Source organism: Sphaerodactylus townsendi, linkage group LG10, assembly GCF_021028975.2.
Source record: "Sphaerodactylus townsendi isolate TG3544 linkage group LG10, MPM_Stown_v2.3, whole genome shotgun sequence".
Taxonomy (NCBI): domain Eukaryota; kingdom Metazoa; phylum Chordata; class Lepidosauria; order Squamata; family Sphaerodactylidae; genus Sphaerodactylus; species Sphaerodactylus townsendi.
In genome coordinates, this window is record NC_059434.1 from 75,980,081 (window position 1) to 76,003,356 (window position 23,276).

General features: G+C 45.6%; 1 protein-coding gene across 1 annotated transcript in view; it reads right to left on the reverse strand.

Annotated features, from left to right (window-relative positions):
- Positions 1-23,276, reverse strand: part of PTPN13 (protein tyrosine phosphatase non-receptor type 13) — a 187,154-nt gene that overhangs the window by 130,461 nt on the left and 33,417 nt on the right. Inside the window, 1 exon segment of the mRNA XM_048509456.1 lies at positions 13,292-13,411. Within this exon segment, the coding sequence (XP_048365413.1) occupies positions 13,292-13,406 (115 nt within the window). The 5' untranslated portion in view covers positions 13,407-13,411.

The following is a 23,276-nucleotide window of genomic DNA, read 5'->3' on the forward strand; positions in this document are numbered from 1 at the left end:
ATAGGGATTGGCCAGCCCTCTCTTACGGATCTGACTACAGCGACATTAGTGAGGGGGAGTTGGGCTCCGATTCAGATCACTTCTCTGACAATGACACTCCTGTCCCCGATCTCAACGACCACAGCAATCGGCTCTTTAAGATAGAGCAGCTCCCAGTCCTCCTCGCCAAAACCATCTCCTCATTAGGTTTGCATGATTCCGAAGAGGCAGAGGACCCCAACTCCACACAGCCGTCCAAGCCCATCAAGGGCTGTCCCAAGGGGTTTTCCACCATCTTCCCTGCAGAAGAGGAGGTCTCTCATTTTTTTCCCCTTGCCAGAGTTTTTTGAACGCAAGTTCAAGAAGGAGTGGGTTAATCCCGCCACCAACAAAGGTTTTCCCTCCCTGTTTAAAAAGCTCTATCTTGCCCCAGACCATCTCCACAGTCTCATCAAGACACCGCTGGTGGATGGACCTGTCTCGGCCCTCCATTCAGGGGGCCTGGTCCACAGGGATGGTGAGGGAAACATCAAAGATCCCATAGATAGGAAGGCAGAGTCCAGCTTACGTAGAGTCCACGAGGGTTCTGCCATGGCTGCTAGGATTTTAGCCCCCTCGGCCACGGTGGCCAGGGCCACTCTGGTCTGGCTCCAACGCCTCCTCACCATCATCCCACCACAGGATCAGGGAGTTAGGGAAGGTGTCGAAAGGGTCCTCATGGCTGTTTCCTTCCTAGCTGACTCTACCCTCGACGCATTCCTCACCTCGTCCCGCATTATGGCAGCGGCAGCCGTGACCCGGCGCCTCATCTGGCTCAAACCCTGGCAGGCCGATACCCTGTCCAAGACAGTGGTCGCCAGCTATGACTACCAGGCGGGCATTCTCTTCGGTTCTGAGCTGGAGAAGATCCTGATTGAGACTAAAGACCACAAGAAGGCTATGCCCCGGTCTGTAAGGCCGGAGAAACCCAGATTTTCCCACAGGCCTCCCTTCAAATCCTTTCGCTCCTCCTTCCGCCCCCAGCGGGAGAACAGGCGGCCTTCCTGGCAGGGTCAGAACTCCTTTCAGAATTCCTTTCGGAAGAGACAGGATTTCAGAGGATCGGCTAGAGGGGGAAAATCCTTTCGCACTGACCCTTCCCAGGGCAACAAGGCCTGACTGCTTTGACGTGCCGATCGGGGGCCGGCTTTTACACTTTCAACATCAGTGGCTACCACCCTTTGCCGACCAATGGATCCTAGAGATCGTTTCTTCAGGATACTCCTTAGAGTTCCGCTGCTCGCCACGGGACCGCTTTCTCCCCTCCCCCGTCAGCTCGAACCCGGAAAAGGTAGCAAGGCTGAGGATGGCGATCGAGCACCTGCTGGACATCAGGGCTATAGAGCCGGTGCCAAGGGAACAAGTGGGACTGGGGGTTTACTCCCATTTCTTTACGGTTCCCAAAAAGAACGGAGACACCAGAGCCATCCTCAACCTTCGCCACATGAACAGGTTCCTGCGCAAATTCCGCTTCAGAATGGAAACCCTCCGGTCGACGGTTGCAGCCATCCAACAGGGCGACTTTCTCACATCCCTCGACCTCAAGGATACTTACCTGCACGTCCCCATCAACCCCGCCCACTACCGCTTCCTGCGTTTTGCCCTGGGAAACCTCCACTTCCAGTATGTAGCCCTCCCCTTCGGTTTGGCTACAGCCCCTCGTGTCTTCACGAAGGTTCTTGTGGCCCCCATTGCTTTCATCCGCAGCCAAGGGATTCACGTCCATCCCTACTTGGACGACCTCCTCATCAGGTCGAGGTCCAGGGAGCAGGCGTCCAAGGATATCCGGTCGGTACAGACGATCCTATCGGCACACGGCTTCGTCATCAACCTGGACAAGAGTTCCATCTGTCCTGCACAGAGGATGGAGCACCTAGGTGCCCTGATAGACACCTCCTCGTGCACCCTTTTCGTTCCCCCGACGAAGGTCAGGAAGATCATAGAGGTCTGCCACAAGATTCTTCGGGCACGTTCCACCTCCCTGCTCCAACTGGCGAGTCTGCTGGGCCTTCTCCTGTCTACCATCGACCTCATTCAGTGGGGCAGGGCCCATGCGTGCCCCCTTCAAGCACTTCTGCGCCCCCATGCGAACTCCATCATCCATCGCAGAGACCTACCCTTGCCTCTTTCTCCATCGGTACGGTGCAGCCTTCGATGGTGGACTTCCACCAACAATCTGGGCGGGGGGAAAGTCTTTGCACCTCGGTGCCAGATCCATATTTTTTCGGATGCCAGTCTCAGAGGGTGGGGGGCCAAGCTGGACAAGCACTTTGCCCAGGGTCTCTGGACAACCTCCCAGGCAGCATTACCGATCAACGTACTCGAAGTCAGGGCCATCCTTCTAGCCCTCAAGGCCTTCAGAAACCGGATTCTGCAGCAACATGTCGTGGTTCACACCGACAACGTCTCGGCCAAGTGTTACCTGAACCACCAGGGGGGATCTCGGTCCTCCCAGCTACACAGGGAAGCCTTCCGAGTCCTCTCCTGGGCAGAAGCCAACCTGACATCCCTGAGGGCCAAACATGTGAAAGGTTGCCTGAACACCGAGGCGGATTGGCTCAGCCGCACCAGCCTTTCAAACGCGGAATGGAAACTGAACCCTCAAGTCTTCCACCTGATCACGCTCAGACTAGGGGAACCGGTGATGGATTTGTTCACCTCTCATCTCAACGCTCAGACGGACAGGTTCATGTCCTGTTTTTTCCATCCCCAGGCGACGAACGTAGATGCCCTGTCAGCTCGGTGGCCGTCGGGCCTTCTTTATGCTTTCCCCCCCCTGCCTCTTCTTCACAGGTTTCTCCGCAGAATTCAGGAAGAGAAGAGACAGGTCATCCTGGTGGCCCCGGACTGGCCCAGGCGATCATGGTACTCCGTACTCCAGCAGCTCTCCATCGTGAGCCCGTTCCGTCTACCAGTCTCTCCGGACCTGCTGTCTCAGGGCCCCTTGCTCCACCCGGACCCAGGTTGGCTCAGGCTGACCGCATGGCTCTTGAGCGGAGAGGCCTGATTCGTAAGGGGTACTCGGAGGCGGTGGTAGACACCATGGTGGCGGCCAGGCGCAAGTCGACCATCGGAATATACAACTCCTCCTGGAAGGCCTTCGCCAGGTGGTGTAGGAGAAAGCACATCGATCCAAAAACTCCATCCACTTCATCCATTCTGGCTTTCCTACAGGACGGTTTTGCCTCAGGATTGCGCTGCTCCACTCTACGCCGGCAACTAGCAGCCCTAGCCACTGTTCTCACCCCGGCTGGAAAGGTCCCTATCACCAGGCACCCTGATGTCCTACAGTTCCTGAAAGGGGTGCAACAGTCTCAACCGCCCGTCTCCCACCGTTTCCCGTCCTGGCGGTTGCACGCAGTCTTGGACGCTCTCACCAAGTCCCCTTTTGAGCCAGTCCAGTCGATACACCTACGCTGGCTGCGCATGAAGCTTTTATTTTTGGTGGCAATCACCTCCGCCAGGCGGGTGTCTGAGCTCAGAGCCCTTTCAGTGAACCCCAACCTCTGCCAATTCTTCCCAGACAGGGTAGTGCTGAAGCTTGACCCGTCCTTCCGACCTAAGGTGGCTTCAGGGTTCCACCTGAGACAGGAGGTAGTTTTACCAAACTTCTGTCCCAAGCCTTCTCACCCTAGGGAGAGACTCTGGCACTGCCTCGACGTGCGGCGATTGCTCAAAGCGTTCCTCATATGTACGGAGCAGCTCCGAAAGTCTGAATCTCTCTTCGTCAATGTAGTTCCCCCCCGGCTGGGGGAGGCCATGTCCTCTGCGGCCATAAGTTCCAACATTAGAGCTTGCATAACTGAGGCGCACAAGGCAAATAAATTGCCTGTCCCCACTGGCATCACGGCCCACTCTACCAGAAGTGCAGCGGCCAATGCTGCCTTGGTTAGACAGGTTCCACTAGAACAAATCTGTAGGGCTGCCACGTGGGCTTCCCCTTCCTCTTTTGTTAGACATTACAGACTTACTTCCATAGATGCTGTTCAGGCTTCCTTCGGCAGAAGGGTCCTGGAGCATATTATTGGAGACTAACGGAACCCACCCTGATTGGGGGTACTGCTTGGGGAGTCCCGACAAGATGGCCGAAACCACCCTAGAGAACGACCCATTGGGTACTCACCGTGAAGGGGTCTTCTCTTGGGTGGTGAAGGCCATCTTGGCCCTCCCTGTTCTCGTTCTCCTCCGAAAATATGCTTTCACCCTTCTGCCAGAGACTTTTGGTTTTATAGGTCAGCTTTTTGGTCTTTTCTCGTTACCTGTTGGATTTACAGTTTTTGCCCTTGTTTTGGCATCGTTCTACGAAAGTTTTACTGCAGCGCGTTCAGCTGTCTACACTTCTTTGACTGTTCCTGCTTCGGTAGCTCGGCTTGTCAAGATACTGGGGCGTTTTGGCGCCAACAGGATGTGACCAAAGAGCTCTTCCTGCCTCACTAGCGAGTGGTAAAGAACAACCCGACAAGATGGCCTTCACCACCCAAGAGAAGACCCCTTCACGGTGAGTACCCAATGGGTCAATCTCATCCGATCTTGGCAGCGGAGAATGTTAAGCCTTGTTTAGTACTTGGATAGGAGACCACCAGGGAAATTCAGGGTTCCTACATAAAGGCAGGCAAAGGCAAATCAACTCTGTTAATCTTTTGCCTTGAAAACCCAATGGAGTCATCATACCTCGACTGTGATTTGATGGCAAAAGACTGCATCTGAAGACATGAGTTCTAACCCCACCCCCACCCCCCAGATGATGCTGGAATTAAATTTCTTTCCTTTATCCAGGGAGAAGTGATCTAAAGTCGGGAATGGTTAAGGAGAAGATGAGAAATAATATCCCACTCACAAGTATTACAGTCATTATAACCACTGCTTTTACCATTTGCCATGCATGCCTTGAATTGTACCGCCTGTGGGCCATACATGAAAATAATGGATAAATCAATAAGGTGCAGGTGCACCTGAAACCAGCTTGTTTGTTGATGTGACAGGCTACAGCTAATCATATAAAAGAGCTATCAAGTGCAAACTGGCCTACTTAAATGCATCCAACATGTGGATTCACCCACGCCTAGCGTTACAAAATGTCTGGTCCTTATACTTATGAATATATTTCAAGACGAAGATTAAAGCACCAAGATCATATAAAACAAAATCCATCACACGGTCGAAGGGAAGGGAAGTGGATGGATAGCAATATTTCCTGATCCCATGTTGCTAATACAGATAAACAGCCGTAGGTGTGTGTTTGATGTGGTTTAAAACTCTCCCGAGTGAATAATCAATGCCAACAACGTTTCACAAGATCTGTAATTCTTTTCCAGTACCGCACATGCAGCCCTCCCGCTACATATTACACGTTAAGTTAACTTGATTTGATTTGATTATTTAATAATGAAAACCATATTTATGGGAGAAAGCACAGCACTCTTTCCATATCATAAATGCAGCTATCAAACAACTCCAGAGACATTGCTGAAATCTGAAAACTGGTCTTTATAAGTGGACGTCTGAACTGGCGAGGGGCTTGAGAAGTGAAAAAAATCAAGCTGGTTTGGAGGTAATCATAGACTTCTGGTATGACAAAGCACGCAATTCCCATGTACCTCATACAGTTTCTGAACAGGCATCAATCCTATGCACATTCAGTTGGAACCACTGAGCAAACAGGGACTTACTTTGGAGTATGCAGGTGTAGGGAACAAATTTCCTTTACAGGTTGGTTCAGCGGTAACTTGAAAACGCGATCTGATTAAACTGTGTGTGTAAAGGGTCCCTAAGTTGCAGTCAACTTATGGTGATACCAGCAAGGGGCTTTCAGGGCATGGGAGAAGCAGAAGGGGTTAGCCACTGCCTCTGTAGAGTCTTCCTTGATGGTCTCTGTAGTCTGGAGATCAATTTATGGTGACTCTAAAGGGTTTTCAAGGCAGGAGACATTCAGAGGTGGTTTTCTATTGCCTGCCTCTGCATAACAACCATGGACATCCTTGGTGGTTTCCCAACCAAACACTAACCAAGGCCAACCCTGCTTAGCTTCCAAGATCTGAAGAGATCAATCTAGCCTGATCCACCACGTTCAAGATACAGATCTGCTTACTTAGCTTGAATTGGGCAGGCTATTTTAAGAACCTTGGGCCCTTTCCACACGGGCCAAATACAGCGCCCTGGGGATGGCAAAAACGCCGTCCCCAGGGAGCTATTCGCATGGGGGGTGCAGCTGCTTTGCAGCTGCGCCGCCCTCGCTCCTCCCCAGCGGCGCGAAGCCACTGTTTCCCAACCTCGCTTCCCGAGTGAAGTTTTGGGGAAACAGCGGCTTCCAAATGCTGCCGTGCGAATGGCAGCGGCTGGAAGGCACCATCCCTCCTCCCTTTCCCAATCGACTTACCTTCCCTGCGACCGTCCGGCGCGTTGCCGAGGCCTGGGGACACGCCCCCCAGCCCTGCGACTCTAGAGTGGTCACGCAGGGCAGGGGGGCGTGTCCCCTGGCCTCGGCGACGCGCCGGACGGTCACAGGGCAGGTAAGTCGATCGGGTGACGGCGCAGCGCAGTGCCGTCTTCCCAGTAGTTTCCGGGACCGTTCGTGCAAACGGTCCTGGGGGGGTTGGGTCAGCGTCATGTACACCGACCCAACTTACAGCGTGGCTGTGCGGAAATGGCCTAAGATTTCATTTACTTCCCTGCAATGTTTACATCCTGCTTTTAAAAAAATGTTCAACACTGTCTAGTTCATAAAATTATATTTTAAAAATAGAAGTCATATGTATACAAGCTGTTAAAATTCAGACCAGACCAGAGAGGCAGTGATACAGCAGAGTCAAATAACCATATCTATACATAGATAAGAGAAAACGAGTGCCACAAATTGCACCTAATTTCCATCTTTCAAATGCTTCAAGAGTGATTCACTGTAAACTTTCTAAAATAAATATGGCCCAGATTTTCCCTTCTCCCAAACCTGATGCTAACTGTTGACAGTTAACATAAGGTTTCACCTTTTTGCAGAAAGGGAACCACGAGAATCAATGGCTTTCTGCACAAGTCATTGAAAATGTTTTCCAAACATCTGCAAAACATTTCCAATCCCCTCCCCCTTTTGTTTGCACTCACCTCCTCAAAACAATACCTGCCTGCCATCTTGTGATAATTCTGTTTTTTTTTTAAAGAGCTGTGGATCGGATGCTATGAAGCTTCAAAGCCTTGTGCTGCGATTCTCTAGGGATCATGTCACTGAAGCTACAGAGACATGACCCCCACAAAATCTGTATTTTAAAAAATGACTAAAATACAGTGTGAGATGACTGGTGTTAGCTCAGAAAATGGCACCAATGAGGAAGTCCAGGAGGTGAGGGAAACATTTTAAAGACCTATGCACAGCAAGTGAAAACATTTTCAAAGCGCTTTCAGAAAAAGAATTGCTAGGAAATGGGATGCAAATAAATTGTTTTGAGGCTGGAATTAGAACATTTTGGGCTAAAAGCTACGTAGGACTCTTCAGAGGAAACGCTTCATTTCCTGCCACAAGACATTTTATTGTGCGGAAAGCACCAATCTGTGACCGGCCATTCCAGACTTCTGGAGTAGCATCTGAGAAGGCCCTGTTTCTTGTAGAGGTCAATGGCCTGTAAGTAAGTTGACTGAAGCTAGGACTACCCTGTTTCCCCGAATATAAGACATCCCCGGAAAATAAGACGTAGTAGAGGTTTTGTTGAAGTGCGAAATATAGGGCATCCCCCAATAGTTAAGACGTAGCAAAGTTTTTGTTTGGAAGCATGCCTGACAAACAGAACACAGAAAAATAAGACATCCCCTGAAAATAAGACATAGCACATCTTTGGGAGCAAAAATTAATATAAGACACTGTCTTATTTTCGGGGAAACACGGTAGGACCCTCCTGCTAATGGGGTCCTTATGGAATCAAGACCTGCCTTGCTGGATTAAATCTAAGTTTTGCTTACAGGTCTTTGTGTGGGCTGCCTTCTGCCCAGCGGGGAGCCTCTGCCATCCCTTATCTTAGATTAGAGACTGATTCAATCCAATTAGCTGCTTTGCTGTGGCTGCTGTTTACAGGAGAAGACTCCCAGAGCTAGCAAAAGGAGACAGTTTCTTTTTTTTTTTAATTGGCGATGCTTTCTAATTCCCTGGCAGAGTACAACAGGGTAGTGTGCAAAATACTTTTTCCCTGTCCAAAGGATGGGTGGAGATACAAGAAAAGAAACCTTCAGATGTCTTGCCAGTAAACTATGGTTCAGACCTGGGGCATTGTTCCACCACATTCAATGCAATCCTATGTAGAGTTATTTCACTCTAAGCACATAGAAGTTATGCATAGTGATTTACAATGCAGTCCTCAATAAAGTTTGACCCTTCTAGGTCCACTGAAGTCAGGGAGCTTGGAAGAGCATAACATTGTTTAGGACTGTTTTGTAAGACACCAAGTTATCAAATAGCAGATCCTGGGTTCAGGTCTTGTGTGTGTCATGACCTTGGTTCATACCCCTATATCAGTGGTGAGATCCAAACATTTTAGTAACAGGTTTCCATGGTGGTGGGATTCAAACTGTGGCGTAGCACCAATGGGGCTGAGTGGGGCACGAAGGGGGCGTGGCCGGGCATTCCTGGGCGGGGCATTCCTGGGCGGGGCTGTGACAAGGACGCAGCCGCTGCGCCGGTCCTTGGGCAGGAAACGAATGCACAAGGCGCAGGCTGCCATGCACGCTGGTGCACCTCCTGCTAGACTGCTTCAAGTTCTGTGCGCTACTGCTGAGTGGAGGGGCGTAACTAAGGCAAAAATCACGTGGCAAAATCACCAATTAGTAACCCCCTCTCGGCACACACAAATAATTAGTAACCTACTCTCGGGAACCTGTGAGAACCTGCTGGATCCCACCTCTGCCCTATATACATTATAGAGCATTATCTGACATAATTATACTAGTTCTCTCAGTGCCCAGAACTGCAACTAAGAAAATATTTGGATTTTTTTTTACTATTGCTATTTTTATTATTGTTACTGTCTTTCTACTTCTTTTTTGTTGCTGGGAAATTTAAAAAAAATTATTTTAGAAAGGTTCTATACACCATACTACTATTTCATGGTACCACAGGCACAGACAGCTTTAAAATGGGATTAGACAGATTCGTGGAGGATAAGTCTATAAGTGGCTTCTAGCCAGGGTGACTACAGTGACTTCACGTTCAAAGCAGCCGACCTCTGAAAACCAGGGCCGGGAGGAAACAGCAGGGAAAAGCCTCACCCTTCGTGCCCTGTTGTTGAATTTCCAGAGGAACAAGTTGGTCACCTGGACCAGATGGACCACTAGTCTGATCCAGAAGAGCTCTTCTTATGTTCTTATGTTATGATAATTATTGAGATAATCCTTGTGAAACTTTTTAAATGGAAGTGAACAGAATCCATCAGTCCCACCGGGCTACCCTGTTTCCCCGAATATAAGACATCCTCTGAAAATAAGCTGTAGTAGAGGTTTTGCTGAAGTGTGAAATATAAGGCATCCCCCGAAAGTAAGACGTAGCAAAGTTTTTGTTTGGAAGCATGCCTGACGAACAGAACACATTAAAATAAGACATCCCCTGAAAATAAGACATAGCCCATCTTTGGGAGCAAAAATTAATATAAGACACTGTCTTATTTTCGGGGAAACACGGTATTATTCCATGGATTCTTCTGGGGGTTGGGTTCCTTTCTGGTTTTTAGTGAGCAAGAAAAAAGAAAATTTCAGAAAGCTGATAACTTGTTGATTTTACTGCATATTATAAAATTTATTGTCTTTTATATTATAGTGAGCTGCTCTGAGCCCATATCAGCAAGGGAGAGAGGAGTAAAAATCACACAAACAGATTTCACACAAGACAGAAAGTTTATTCCTATATCCATCTCTTGTCAGTTTTCCTGACAGAAAAAAAATGATTTTGTAGACTTTCTACGGAAGAAGAGTAATGTTTTTTGGTAACCAAAAGGAATATAAAAAGGGACTTCAAACAAAGTCCATGTGGGCTAAATAAACCCCCATTTGTGCTCGTTAGACACATAAAATCAACAGTTAATTAATGGTTTAACTTTAGAATGACTGCTGTGGCAGTCATCTTTTAAAATGATTTTTGCTAGATACACGTGCTTTCCGAAAATATAACTTTGGAAGACCTACAGATTCCACCATCCTGATTTGTCAAAGAAGAATTCCCGAATCTGGGGAAAGTTTCAGCTTGCGATTTTGTAAGCATAACTACTTTTGAATACTCAGCAGTGTAATGTAGAATCATAGAATCATAGAGTTGGAAGAGACCACAAGGGCAATTAAGTCCAACTGCCTGCCATGCAGGAACACACAATCAAAGCACTCCCGACATATGTTCATCCAGCTTGTGTTTAAAAACCTCCAAAGGAGACTCCACCACTCTCTGAGGCAGTGAATTCCACTGTCGAACAGCCCTGACAGTCAGAAAGTTCCTCCTAATATAAAAGCTAAGTAATATTACTAGAGCAGTGAAGAATGATAAACAGTAATATCATGTTGTTGTGGTGGGTTTTCTGGGCTGTGTGGCCGTGGTCTGGTGGATCTTGTTCCTAACGTTTTGCCTGCATCTCTGAGGCAGTGAATTCCACTGTCGAACAGCCCTGACAGTCAGAAAGTTCTTCCTAATATAAAAGCTAAGTAATATTACTAGAGCAGTGAAGAATGATAAACAGTAATATCATGTGGTTGTGGTGCAGGGGTAGGGAACCTGCGGCTCGAGAGCCGCATGCGGCTCTTCTGCCCTTGCACTGTGGCTCCATGAGCCGAGCCGCCGGCCCCATCCTTGCCTCCCCTGCAGGCAGCAGGGCGGGCGCACCAACTGCCCACGGTCGGCCGCGCCACGCCGCGGGCTTCCCCTGTCGCCCGCCCCGTTGGAGCTGGGCGAGTGCTTTCCCGGCGTCCGGCAAGGCCGAGCCGCCGGCTTCATCCTTGCCCGCCCTGCAGGCAGCAGGGCGGGCACATCCATGCGCTTCTCAGAATGAGCGGAGTAAAAGGTTAAAAAAAACCCTATATATATAGTGTTATCTTTATTTTAAATGTCAAAAATTATTTGCGGCTCCAAGTGTTTTCTTTTCCCGTGGAAAACGGGTCCAAATGGCTCTTTGAGTGTTAAAGGTTCCCTACCCCTGTTGTGGTGGGTTTTCTGGGCTGTGTGGCCGTGGTCTGGTGGATCTTGTTCCTAACGTTTTGCTGGCATCTTCAGAGGTGCATCACAGAGGGAAGTCTGTTACACACTTTAGGAATGTTAGGAACAAGATCCACCAGACCATGGCCACACAGCCCGGAAAACCCACCAGAACCAGTTGAATCCATCCGTGAAAGCCTCCGACAATACAGTAATATCATGCATCCTTCCATCTATACAGCCCTTTGCATAGCATATAAAAGCAATCCTAAAGCAGGTGAAAACCCCTCACAGTGTTTTCCTGCCTCTAAGAATGCCATACTGAGTCAGACTACATTAAATTGATTTCAGTGAGAAGGAAAATGTCAGAAGGAAATGAAGAAAGAAAGGAAATAAGAGGAAACAGTAGATATCTTTGTTTCTTAAAGCAAAATGGAAAACCATATATGCACAATTGTGTTTATTCAGATAAATTGCTGTGTCCCCCTCCCTGGTACCTCTGTGTCTGTGCACTCAGGCAGAGAATGGTTTTTGGAACTGCAAAACTGTTTGCTCTTTGAGACTGCTTTTTGTTTTAAGAAGCTTGGAGTGGGAGGAGAAAATGCCCGAGGCCCTACTCCCTAATTCTACACCAAATATGTCATCACAAAGCCAGAGTTCCAAAGGCATTGGATGAGAACTTCCAGTATGACCATTTATTCAGTTCACTTTTTATAATGTTGATAAATCAGACTTATTGATGCAAATGTCAACTTTTATTAACATCATACACTCTTGTAGCTGGAATGGAGGAGGCTGTGGAAACCCGACCCTGTACAGTTATTTCAGATCCTTATATGCTTAGCTTTCCTCACCCCCCACCCCGCTCCCCTGCTTGTGAAGAGATAAAGGAGAAGATGTGCAGGCAGTACTGCTGGTCTCATCATTCTCTGCTAGCCTATTTCATAGGATTGTTGTGAAGATAAAATGTAGGAGAATAGGGCTGTCAAGCCTACTGTTTGGGTGGGGGATCCCCTGTACCGAGCTGCTCACTTGCATCATGAGCGTGATGAGCCATTTCTGAAGAAAACCTAAAAGGGATGGTGGTAGTCCTAGGAATAACTGGAAACTCTACAATAAAACCATAGAGTTCGTGGGAATTCCTAGAATTAGAATCAAAGCTTCTGAAACTGATGTCATCATGCTCACAATGCAACCCGCTGTTAGGTCTCGGACCTTGATGCAATAAACGGACTCTGTATTGTTGATCAGTAGTGTTTATTGATAGGTACTGAAGCACCCAGGTGGCCAAAACCAGTTCAGGAGAACCTAGATTTTGCTATCAATTTTATTCTGATGTTAATCCGCCCTCCCATTTTCCCAAGGAATGTGAGAAAGAGTTAGTTTGGAGCTAAGGTGCCCCAAGGTTGGCGAAAGATAGAGATAAAGGCATCCTGCCCCCACAGGGCAACGGAAAAAATCCCGTTTCCCATGAGACAAAAGTGTCAGGGGAAAGCCTAGTTATCTACTGGCGTGTAAAGGCATAAAGCAAAGATCAAGGAAAGAATGTCCCAGAGCGGCAGTAATAACATATAGCAGGCTGGTTACATATATCTTGTAACAAATACACTGAGCTAGAAATGTATCTTAATTAACTAGATACAATCCCCTGATGCCCTCCTTCCATTTCCTGTCCTCAACCCTGAGCCACTGGGTGAAAGGGTGGGATAAAAATGCAACAGTACTCTACCTAGCAGCCCACCAAGAAATAGTCATCTAGCCAAGAAGAACTGAAATTATCTAAAAACAACAGGCTGTTATTTTTCAACTGCACTGAAATGAAATCTTAATTTTAACAGCTAAGATGCAAAGACTTCCTTCCACCATTGGGTCCTATGATTTCCTTCTGCAATACAGAGAAGTCCTCCTTAAAAGACGACTTAGCATAAAGGGAGTCGATGAATCCCAACCCACAGAAATTACTTAATATTGAATAACTTTCAACATAACAAGACAGTTCTATTAAGACGTTTGTTGTTTTGTATAAACCTATAATAGTACTCTTCCCCCCTCCACAGGTAAACCCTGAGGCTCAACTCACCCTGCATTTCTGGCTACCACCCAACTATTCTGCCAAACCCTTACCTTTACGGAACAACTCTTGAAGGCTTTCGGCACTTTGATTCAATACAGCCCATATTTCTTCTTCGTGAAGTGGTCCTCCCCGAACCTCCAGGGCTTCAGCTAGTGATACATGCATGTTACCTAAGGAAACAAGAAATAGCTTGTTTTAAGAATGTACATGCATACTTTCTTCAGGTTCTTTATTAAGAGCAGTATTTCCACAAAATTCAGGTGAAATTTTGTTCTCCAGGCAAACAAATGCTTGATTGGACTCAGTTTCAACCCACCTTTGAAAAGTAATCCTTCACAGTCCTAAAAACATCACAGTCATACATAAGCATAAGCATAAGCATTTTATTGTCATTGTGCATGCACAACGAAATTTACATCATACAGAGTTGATGGGAAGTTACTACAAGTCAGAACTGACAAAATACAAAGAGAGGGACCAAAGATCTGGTTCAATAGGTATTTTTATTTTTCTATCAAGTCGCTAGCAAATTATGGCAGCCCTGCAGGATTTTCAAGGCAAGATAATTCAGAGGTGGTTTACCATTGCCTGCCCGTCCCTAGCGACCCTGATATTTCTTGGTGATCTCCCATTCAAGAACTAACCAGGGCCAACCCTGCTTGGCTTCTGAGATCTGACAAGACTGAGACATCTTGGGCTACCCACACCAGGGCACCTCAATACAAGATACTGATATTCAATGCTAACTCCATATTACACATAGTAAATAAAATTACATAGCATTTTCAAAGGCCTGTAGTTGTTACTTCACCTCTAGAATATATTGTTTTGTCCTTATATGAATCCCAAAAGCATTTCCTTCAGTTAGGCAAGACATCCAGACCGTACAGTAGCAAGAGGCACTGAAGATGCCAGCCACAGATGCAGGCGAAACATTAGGAACAGGATCCACCAGACCACGGCCACATAGCCCAGAAAACCCACCACAACCAGTTGAATCCGGCCGTGAAAGCCTTCGACAATACAAGGAAGGAATGGTTTGCCATCACTGGCTTCTGTGTAGTGACACTGGACTTTCATGGTGGTCTCCCATCCACATACTAGCAAGGGCTGATCCAGATGAACTTCTGAGATCTGAAGACAGTGGGCTAGCCTGGACCATCCAGGGCATGGCTAAACCTTATTACAAAATACAGTTACATTACTGCAAGAAATTTCATGGACAAGATTTTCTTAAACATTATTCACTGAAGTGTTAATAACTTAAACCTGGATGTTTCAACAGCTGCTTCGCATTATAGCCAGAGTTATGGGCACTCTATAAAAGATCAACATCGTAACAGCGTAAATACTGCAACAACGAAAATTTAAGCCCAGAATAAATTGGGCAAATGAAGCATATTTGCATGGTGAAATTCTATTGAATATATTTTAGTTATGTCACTAAAAAGAGCCATGAAAGGCACCAAAAATTCGCTGCCCCTGACATGTGGAGATGTAATTTAACCACTGCTCTGGCTACAGAGATTTCACCATGCTTCACCACCCACAAAAAAAAACAATAACTCCCCTCCTTGCTCTGCCAACAGTGGAAAATATTATTTCCCCAGTATTACAACGCACCCTCCCCCCCCAACACACACTCTTCTGTATGTGAAAGTAAAGTTCAGATGTGGAAAAAAAACATTCCCAAATGAATATTATTCCTACGGAAAAGATTGGTGGGTGGATGATGTAAAAATGTACTACAGGTGGAAGGAATCTATCCGTGGGTGTCACAAAGAGTTCAAGCAAGTTGCAAGGTGATTGTAAATCCACATTCCTGCAGGACCAGCAATTATTTAAAAATCTGGAATTAAAAACGATTCCTGTTTGGCAATAGTGGGAGAGGGAATATAGCCTGTAGCCAGGAGATTTTAGTCCAAGTCTGGGTTTTCACCTCCTGTCCTGGTATTGCCTGGCAAAAAAGTTTGAACCACTGTTAATAAAGAATTGCAAATGCTCAAGCTTAATGGCCAGAGTTCACTCAAATGCCTGGAGTGGCTTCATAGTTGCTTGTAATCCCATCAGTTTGTGCTGCCAAGAACTGTGTGCAGCAGATGTGTTCTTGGAGAAAGAACTGTGTAGTTGAATAGATGTGATGGAAGACGTGAAAATCAGCAATTTGACAACGAAAGGCCCTCATTCCAGCCACAAAATGACTCTGATAATATTTTTTTCCTTAGGTGGAAGAAAATGTATTTAAAAAATGAGGAGTGAGAAAATGGATTTTTTAAAAAATCAGTGCTGCATATGTTTTAAATCTGTTCTAAATTACCCACATTTTGTTTTGAAGTTGCCTTTATAAAACTGGAAAGCAACACAACTGCCCCCCCCTCGCTCCCCGATTGGCCATTGGTCTGATTCAGTATAAAGTAGATTTATATGTTCATTTGTAGGTGTTTCTCAGACAAGTGAGTCAGTCCATTAATACAGAATCAAATAGACGACAGAAAATGACAATCCTTTCTTAATAATACACCTAAAGTTTTCACCTCTGGAGTCATCCAGGAACCACATAAACCTGTTTCTTTGACATGTCATGTAAATCCAAATGGCACACTTCAATCACAACTTCACACTGCTCTTAAAATGGTCATTTGAATGTTCTTTTTAAATGTGACTGTCTCAAATAAGCCAAAAAGATCACCATAATCATAAAAAAAAATCCAAAACTATTCAGCCATGGTCACAGTTACAACTACAGAGTAAACTTAATCCTGGTCAATTTAAATCGTCCTTCAAAATGTTGACATAATTCTGATATTCACTCCCAATGAAGAACTTGAGGTAAACCCCACCATTAGAATGGTCATCTTTGAGACAGCCTTATTTGAAATGTTGTGTCTTACTAAATGTGTGCTAACCTTCTCACAACTTTCATTTGCCTGAGCAAAGAACTGCCACTGAGGCTTATCCAGTAAAAGAAAGTGACTAACAGCATTTCAGAGAGCTGGTTAGCTCTGGTAACCCAATTTAAATAGGCAGGTGAGCCTATTAGGTCTACTAATTTACTTTCATTAATAAACGAACTGCTAATTTGCTGGCCATATGTGACACCACAAAAAACGAATAAGTATTTTTTTTTAAAAAAGTTGTCAATTATTGTTAATTTATTAAATGTTTTTCCTCAGCAACACGGCATACAATCCTTTTTTTCTTTTTTGGTTGCTCATTCCCAGAATAGCTCTGTGACGTAGGACATTTACAAGAGCTTCAAACAACTGCCCAACTATAAACTCTGGACTGAAACTGAGGTGAAACAGAAATCATAGTTTGTCTGAACTGGGGATAAATGAATAGGGCAACATACTTATTTTCCACCCTTTGTGCACAATCAGATATGCAGAGCCGTTGTGAGTACACATTTGGGTGTGCTGAAGCTAGAGCAGCCATTCTCAACCAGGGTTCCCTGGTACCCTGGGGTGCCGTGAGCATGTCCCAGGGGTACCATGGCAACACTACCGCCCCCCCCCCCTCATTTTTGTGATGTCTCCCACCGATGCCAGCAAGGACATGGAGCTGGCCCATATGGGGCAGGGCCTGCCACAAGGTCAGCAGCCACCCCCCCCCCCCGCGCTACCCTTCACCCTGGGAGGGGAAGGTGGGGTGTGTGGCAAGCAGGGGCAATGGGAGGGGAAGGTGGAGGGTGGCGGCAGGGATACCGTGAGATATGAAGAGTGAGGACGGGGTACCCTGACCTCGAAAAGGTTGGTAAACACTGAGCTAGAGGATTTAGGCTGTAGTATTCACATAAAATAGCAAGTATGAATATTGAGAGATTATGGGTAGCATGCTCTCCTGATATATGAGGTGGGATTGCCAAAGGCTTAATGACTGAAAAGTGCTTCAGACTTTTTATTTATTTATATAACATACACGCTGTTTGTCTCCCTGCAAAAATATGCTGAAGGAAGCTTGCAATTTTCCAAGAAGAAAAAGAATTTAATAATAAAGCTACACACAGAAGAATGGACAATTAGCAGTAGACGAAATTATCAGTAAAATGCTGAAAGCAGAAAAGACTTCCTTAATTACTCTTAAAACATTATGCCAAAGCATAAAAACACTTTTTTCCCTGTATTAATATTAGTTGTGATCATCTTAATTTGCTAGTTGTGATCATCTTAAATAGTTAACTAATTGTACTAGCACTTCTTCTCAATTGTATATATCATTGATGTAATCATAATTATATACATTTGTACACACACATGCACACATGCATATAATTAACTTTCTTTCTGACCCACGACATTTGAAATTCAAAGCCTCGGTGCAGCTGAACAGAAATCAACTTGTGTCTAAAAAGCCGAGTAGGACTCACAACACAAACACACAACCCTCTACAGTTGCTGCATAATATGTTTAATTAAATTTATCAAGTGCTGAAGGGTTTTAATGGGTTTTAAAATCTGATAATGGCAGGAAATACCAGGAAAAGCAAAAGAGCAAGGACTGAATCCAAGGTTTCTGATGAGGTCTCCACAAAATGTTGGATGTGACAGGGTTTGGGGTTTTTTTCTTTTTCCCTTTTTTTTGCCACCAAGATGGTGCTGGATCTGCGAAATTCTTCAACCCTACAAGAATTTTCTACAAGAAAAAGAGAAGAAAGTTTTGGATTTATATCCCCCTCTTTCTCCTGCAAAGAGAAGAAGAGTTTTGATTTATATCCCCTCTCCCGGGCAGGAGACCTGGGCACGGCTTCACAACTTCTTACAATCTCCTGCCCTTCCCCACAACAAACACCCCTGTGAGGTAAAATGGCAGAGCCCGAGAAGCCGCATCCTCGGCATGTGACTAGCCCTGCCAAGGTCACCCAGCTGGCGTGTGTGGGAGTGTACAGGCTAATCTGAATTCCCCAGATAAGCCTCCACAGCTCAGGCGGCAGAGCTGGGAATCAAACCCAGTTCCTCCAGATTAGATACACGAGCTCTTAACCTCCTGCGCCACTGAACAGAGATGATTTGCCTGTCTCTGTGTAGCAACCCTGGACTTCCTTGGTGGCTTCTCAGCCAAGTGCTGACCAGGGCTGACCTTGCTTAGCTTCCAAGACTTCACAAGCTCTTGAGAACTTTCCTCCCTCAAGTCTTCCCAGTGTACATAAAGGACCTTCAGCCCCTTGCTTTGGGCCCAGGTGGGAAATGCTTAGAAACAGCTTAAATCCCGGTTGATACTTCTGAATGCTTCCATAGCATAAGACAAGGTGAATGAATGGCTTTAGACTTTTTGATGTATTCTGGTAGAGGACTTGGGGAGGGCCTGAGTCATTCTTCCCCTTCGCTCTGAATTATGGGAGCTGTCAGAAGTAGCAACAATATCTTCTAATCCTCCATTTTGTTTGTATATTTCGACAGGAAGCAACCTCATGGCAGGCATTAGGTGATAGCCTGAAACAACTTGTCACTGCACCTGACCTCTTTCACAGACCAGAACAAAGTGACAGCATAATTCCTCCAATTCAAGATGTGCTAAAGACTCCAGCAACAAGATGGGACTTAACAGAAATACACATTTCTTATGCAAGTGAAAGAGAAGAAAGAGATTATTTCTGTCTATTTTCCCTCAAGCTGCACTCCACTATAGTGCTTTCCTGCTCTGTTTTCACAGATCCCGTTATCCAAGGAGCAGCTTTGGGAAGATAGAATGGGTGCTGCTACTTCTATTCATAGGATCCAGTACAATGAAACACAGAGAGGGAACTTTAAGTCTTTGGGGCTTTCCCCACTGACAGAGTTGTATTGGTTTCTACCTAGGTTTGCCTCAGTGAATCCCCACTTCCACCGAGCTCAACCTTGTTTTGTCTCAGTTCCCCCCTCCCCCTCAGAACTGCGACATCCCTGTTGCAGTTATGAACTACACTTTTCTGCCGGAACAAGGTTGATACCGCTTCGAAGCTTCGAAGTGGGAAAGCATCGAAACAACACCTCATCCGTTCAACCAATCACAAGCCGCTTTTGTGGCATGCGTAGAACGGGAGAGCATGCGCAGAATGGGCAGAAAGCACGCCTTTTAAAAAATATCTTCCTCAGACGTTTCGAAGCTACAGTCACATGACTGCTACCACCATGACTTTCTCGTTCAGCCAATCACGAGCTGAGTTTGAGGCATGCGTAGAACGGGAGATTCGCGGCGGGACCAATCGCGCCTTTTCTTTTTTTGTTTCCTGCTACTTACTAATCGTGTCAAACATGCACTGAGTGTTGAAAGTTGACACTCAGTGGCTTCTAACTCTGATCACTAAAGGGAACCTTCACATTCAGAGGCAATCAACCTCTGAAGACCAGGGCATGAGGAAACATCATGGAGACTTCAGCTTCTATGCCCTGTTGTTGGACCTTCAGAGGAATTAGTTTGCCACTGTGTGAGATAGGATGCCAGACAAGATGGACCATTGGTCTGATCCAGCAGGGTTTTTCTTATGTTCTCATGAACATGATTGGTAGAAAGTATACTAATTGTCATGATCAAATCTATCACAACAATTGGATCATGTTAAGGGAAGATGAGACTTATAACTGATTCAAGGGATTTCCCACCTTCTCCTTGAATGTAGGACTTGCTAGACATTTCCAACAGAATTTGATTTAAATCGAATACAAAGATATATGCCTGCCCTTTAATCAACTGATCTTTATTTTATTACATACAATCCTTGAAGGAACTATTTGGCAAATCCTATAAGCATTTTTTTTGCTATAATTTTCCATTGTTAAGATGTTTCCACATCTCTACTAAAAGAAGCCACTGATATCCTTTTGGATTAGCCTCAGCATGTGTGAAGGCATTTTCATCCAAACCCAAGATGATATCACACATAGGAAACCCACAGCTGCAATCTTGACACTCTTATTTTTTATGATTATAGTGTGTAATAAAATTTAGCCACTGTATAGATACACAAGAATCCAAGATGGTAGTGGCTGTGAGATAAGCATCTTATTGACCAAGACACGGGAAGAGGAAGAACAATACCACAAGATTTCTCAAGTAGAAAGGGATAAATAAAATCCCTTAGAACAGTGATGGTGAACCTTTTCGAGATCGAGTGCCCAAATTGCAACCCAAAACCCACTTATTTATCGCAAAGTGCCAACATGGCAGTTTAACCTGAATACTGAGTATACCTTTAGTTTGTGCCGCCCCATGTTACTTGGGAGTAAGTTTTTGACTGCAGTAAATCCTTCCAACAGGTGAATGGACGAATTCTAGAGGGTTTACTCAGAAGCAAGCAACCATTGCCAGCAACCGAGCTTACTCTTGTGTAAAGATCAACGTGGTTTTAGTTCTTTTGCATGAAAATCTCAGTGGGGTTCACAGTGCTTAACAGGGTTACTCTTACACTGCTTCCAAACTAGGTCTTAGGTTTAATGCTAATAATCGAGCCCAGTGGCCCAGGCCAGCCTAGATGTGTGTGGGTGGGTTGGGGCGACTCTGTTTGCGTGTGCCCACAGAGAGGGCTCTGAGTGCCACCTCTGGCACCCGTGCCACAGGTTCGTCACCACTGCTTTAGAAACTACAAGCTTTGTTACATTTTCATATACAACACTGTTCCCAGAAAAGCGAATACATATCTATTTCAAATAATCAACCTCTATTCTGTTGGCCTACTTGTGTTTCCTCCATCCCCAACCTTGACCTCGTGCGTGCATTTTCCTATTGAAACCATATTGATTCCCTTGTATCACCGAACAACTGCACCACTGGAAACTGCTTCCACACATGTTGGATAATACACTTTCAACACATTTTAGCAACTGTTTGCAATCAGATTTTCCTGTGTGTATCACCCTTTGAACTCCAGCATGGTCATGCAAAGAACAAAATGCCTAGCCCTGGTTGCCAGAAAGCAAGTTAGACACTTTACAAGGGAAATTCTTGTTTTCTTGAAAAGTCTGAGTTTCTCCTGTAAGTGACCTGTGATAAATCAATAGGCTTGTCAGAACCCTGTATATGCCCCCAAGGAAGATTAACTACATAGGCAAGCACCAACTGGATTGTTCTTGCTCATGCAACGAAAACAGGTACTGCAGACAAGATGCTGATTCTTACGAATCACCTCATAAACTCATTCTTCTTCATCTTTCTTAAAGCAAACTACAGTCCTAATGGGTCTAAGACCTCTCGCTCTACGTTTTTTTTCCCATCTGGTAAGAAAGCCTTTTCTTTCTTCAACTGAATAAGGATAGAGATTTCCTGAAGGACAGGTAGAATTTTAATCTGCCAGGATTGTGCAACTATTTTAGGGCCTGTCAAAGGAAAGGTTTCCACTGCAGGTAAAGGGGATCCTAGAAATCTTATTAAGGGTTTGGAACAAAGACGGATTTACAGCAGGAAACTGCACCTTTTAAAGTGACTTGGAGGTAACACCGTATGGAATAAGGAAGAATGACCCTTCCACTTGCCTGCTTTCTACATTGTGAGTACAATATTCTTTTCCAGACAACATAGTTTTGCAAGTCAGAACCAAGTTATCAGTCACTTCCGCAAAATTCATCATAATGAAAGATCTTCTTGGAAATTAGGGTAGGGGTGAAACAGTGGCAGGACTCACTGATGTCTGACCTAGAAGACTAATTGATCTTGGAGTTTATCGTGCTGGAAACAAGAGGAGAAACCACAATATACAGGCTTCTAGAAGACAAACATTTAAAAGACAAAAAGTTACAAGAGAAAAACTTAAATAGTAGTCTAGGGTCGATTCCGCACTTGCGTTATCGACCTAAGTTAGAGCTGCCTTCGACCTAAGTGCACCGCACAACCACTGGGATCGACGTGGTTTTGTACCAGCTTCGCCCCGTGTAACGGTCAAATTTCCGACTCCATTTGGGAACTACTACTTTTTCAGGGAACCAGCTCGATTCCAGTAAAGTGCGGAATCTCTGGTGCCAGGAGTCCCCTATTCAGCCAATCACAGCTGACTGTTTCGGGCATGCGTACAGCTGGAGAACCGCCACGGTGAAAATTGCGCCTAATTTCCCCCCCCCCCTTCTTTCTTGCGTTCGAAGCGATGGCTGGTCACACAAATGGTGCACAGTTTCCGCGTACCAATGTAAGCGGCCAATCAAAAAACGCCACCTTCGTTCCTCCATTCCTATGGCAGTTTTTTTATAACTGCCATTCCTATGGCAGTTTTTTTATAACAGAACATGGCTGCAAAACAGTAGCCAATCGGAACGGGGTGGCGAAGAGGCACAGGATGATTCCACCCTCCGAGCTGGGATCAAGCTGGTTGCAGTGGGGAACAACAATGGCTTCGACCTAGGTCAGTACCCTTCTCAGGGAACTGGGTCGAACCTATTTTACTTGTGTGCGAAATTGCCCTAGGGGTCCTCAACCTGGTGCCCACAGACACCGTGGGTCTCGTTGACACTTTTTGTGGCTCTCACTAAATGTTTTGAGAAAGTGGGACCGATGGGGCTTTTGTGCTTGCATTTGAAAATATGAAGTGCTGTTCCTGAAGAAGCAAATGGAGAGGGGCCAGTTTAAACTATCAGCTGCACAACAATTCAAGCTGCACAACAATTCAAGGATACAACTGGAATCCTTCAACATGCTTCGCCCATGTTATAATATATTTATTGCATTTTTATTCAACCTGTCTTCCAAGAAGTTTGGGGTAGCCCACATGGTTCACCACTCCTCCGTATTGACTTCTGCCAATTCTATGAGGTAAATTAGGGTAAGAGAGACGGCCTATCCCAAGATCACCCAGTAAGGATGCATCCCTACATCGTTGGACATTGTGCTACACTGAACACTCACAACTGGAGTTATTTTGCCAGACCATGAAAATTGCATGTAGATTTCACCCGTCTATTGCTCCAGCAATAGAAAGGCAGTGTTTTTTTGTAAACCCTTTCCAATCACTCTGAATTGCTGCCCCAAAGTATGGGAGGGATTGCTGTTGGGTGGACAGGGGAAGGTGGGAGAAGCAAGAAAACTCAGTGCAAGCCAAATGTCTTCCTTCGCTTTCCCTGTGAAGCAAGAGAAAAA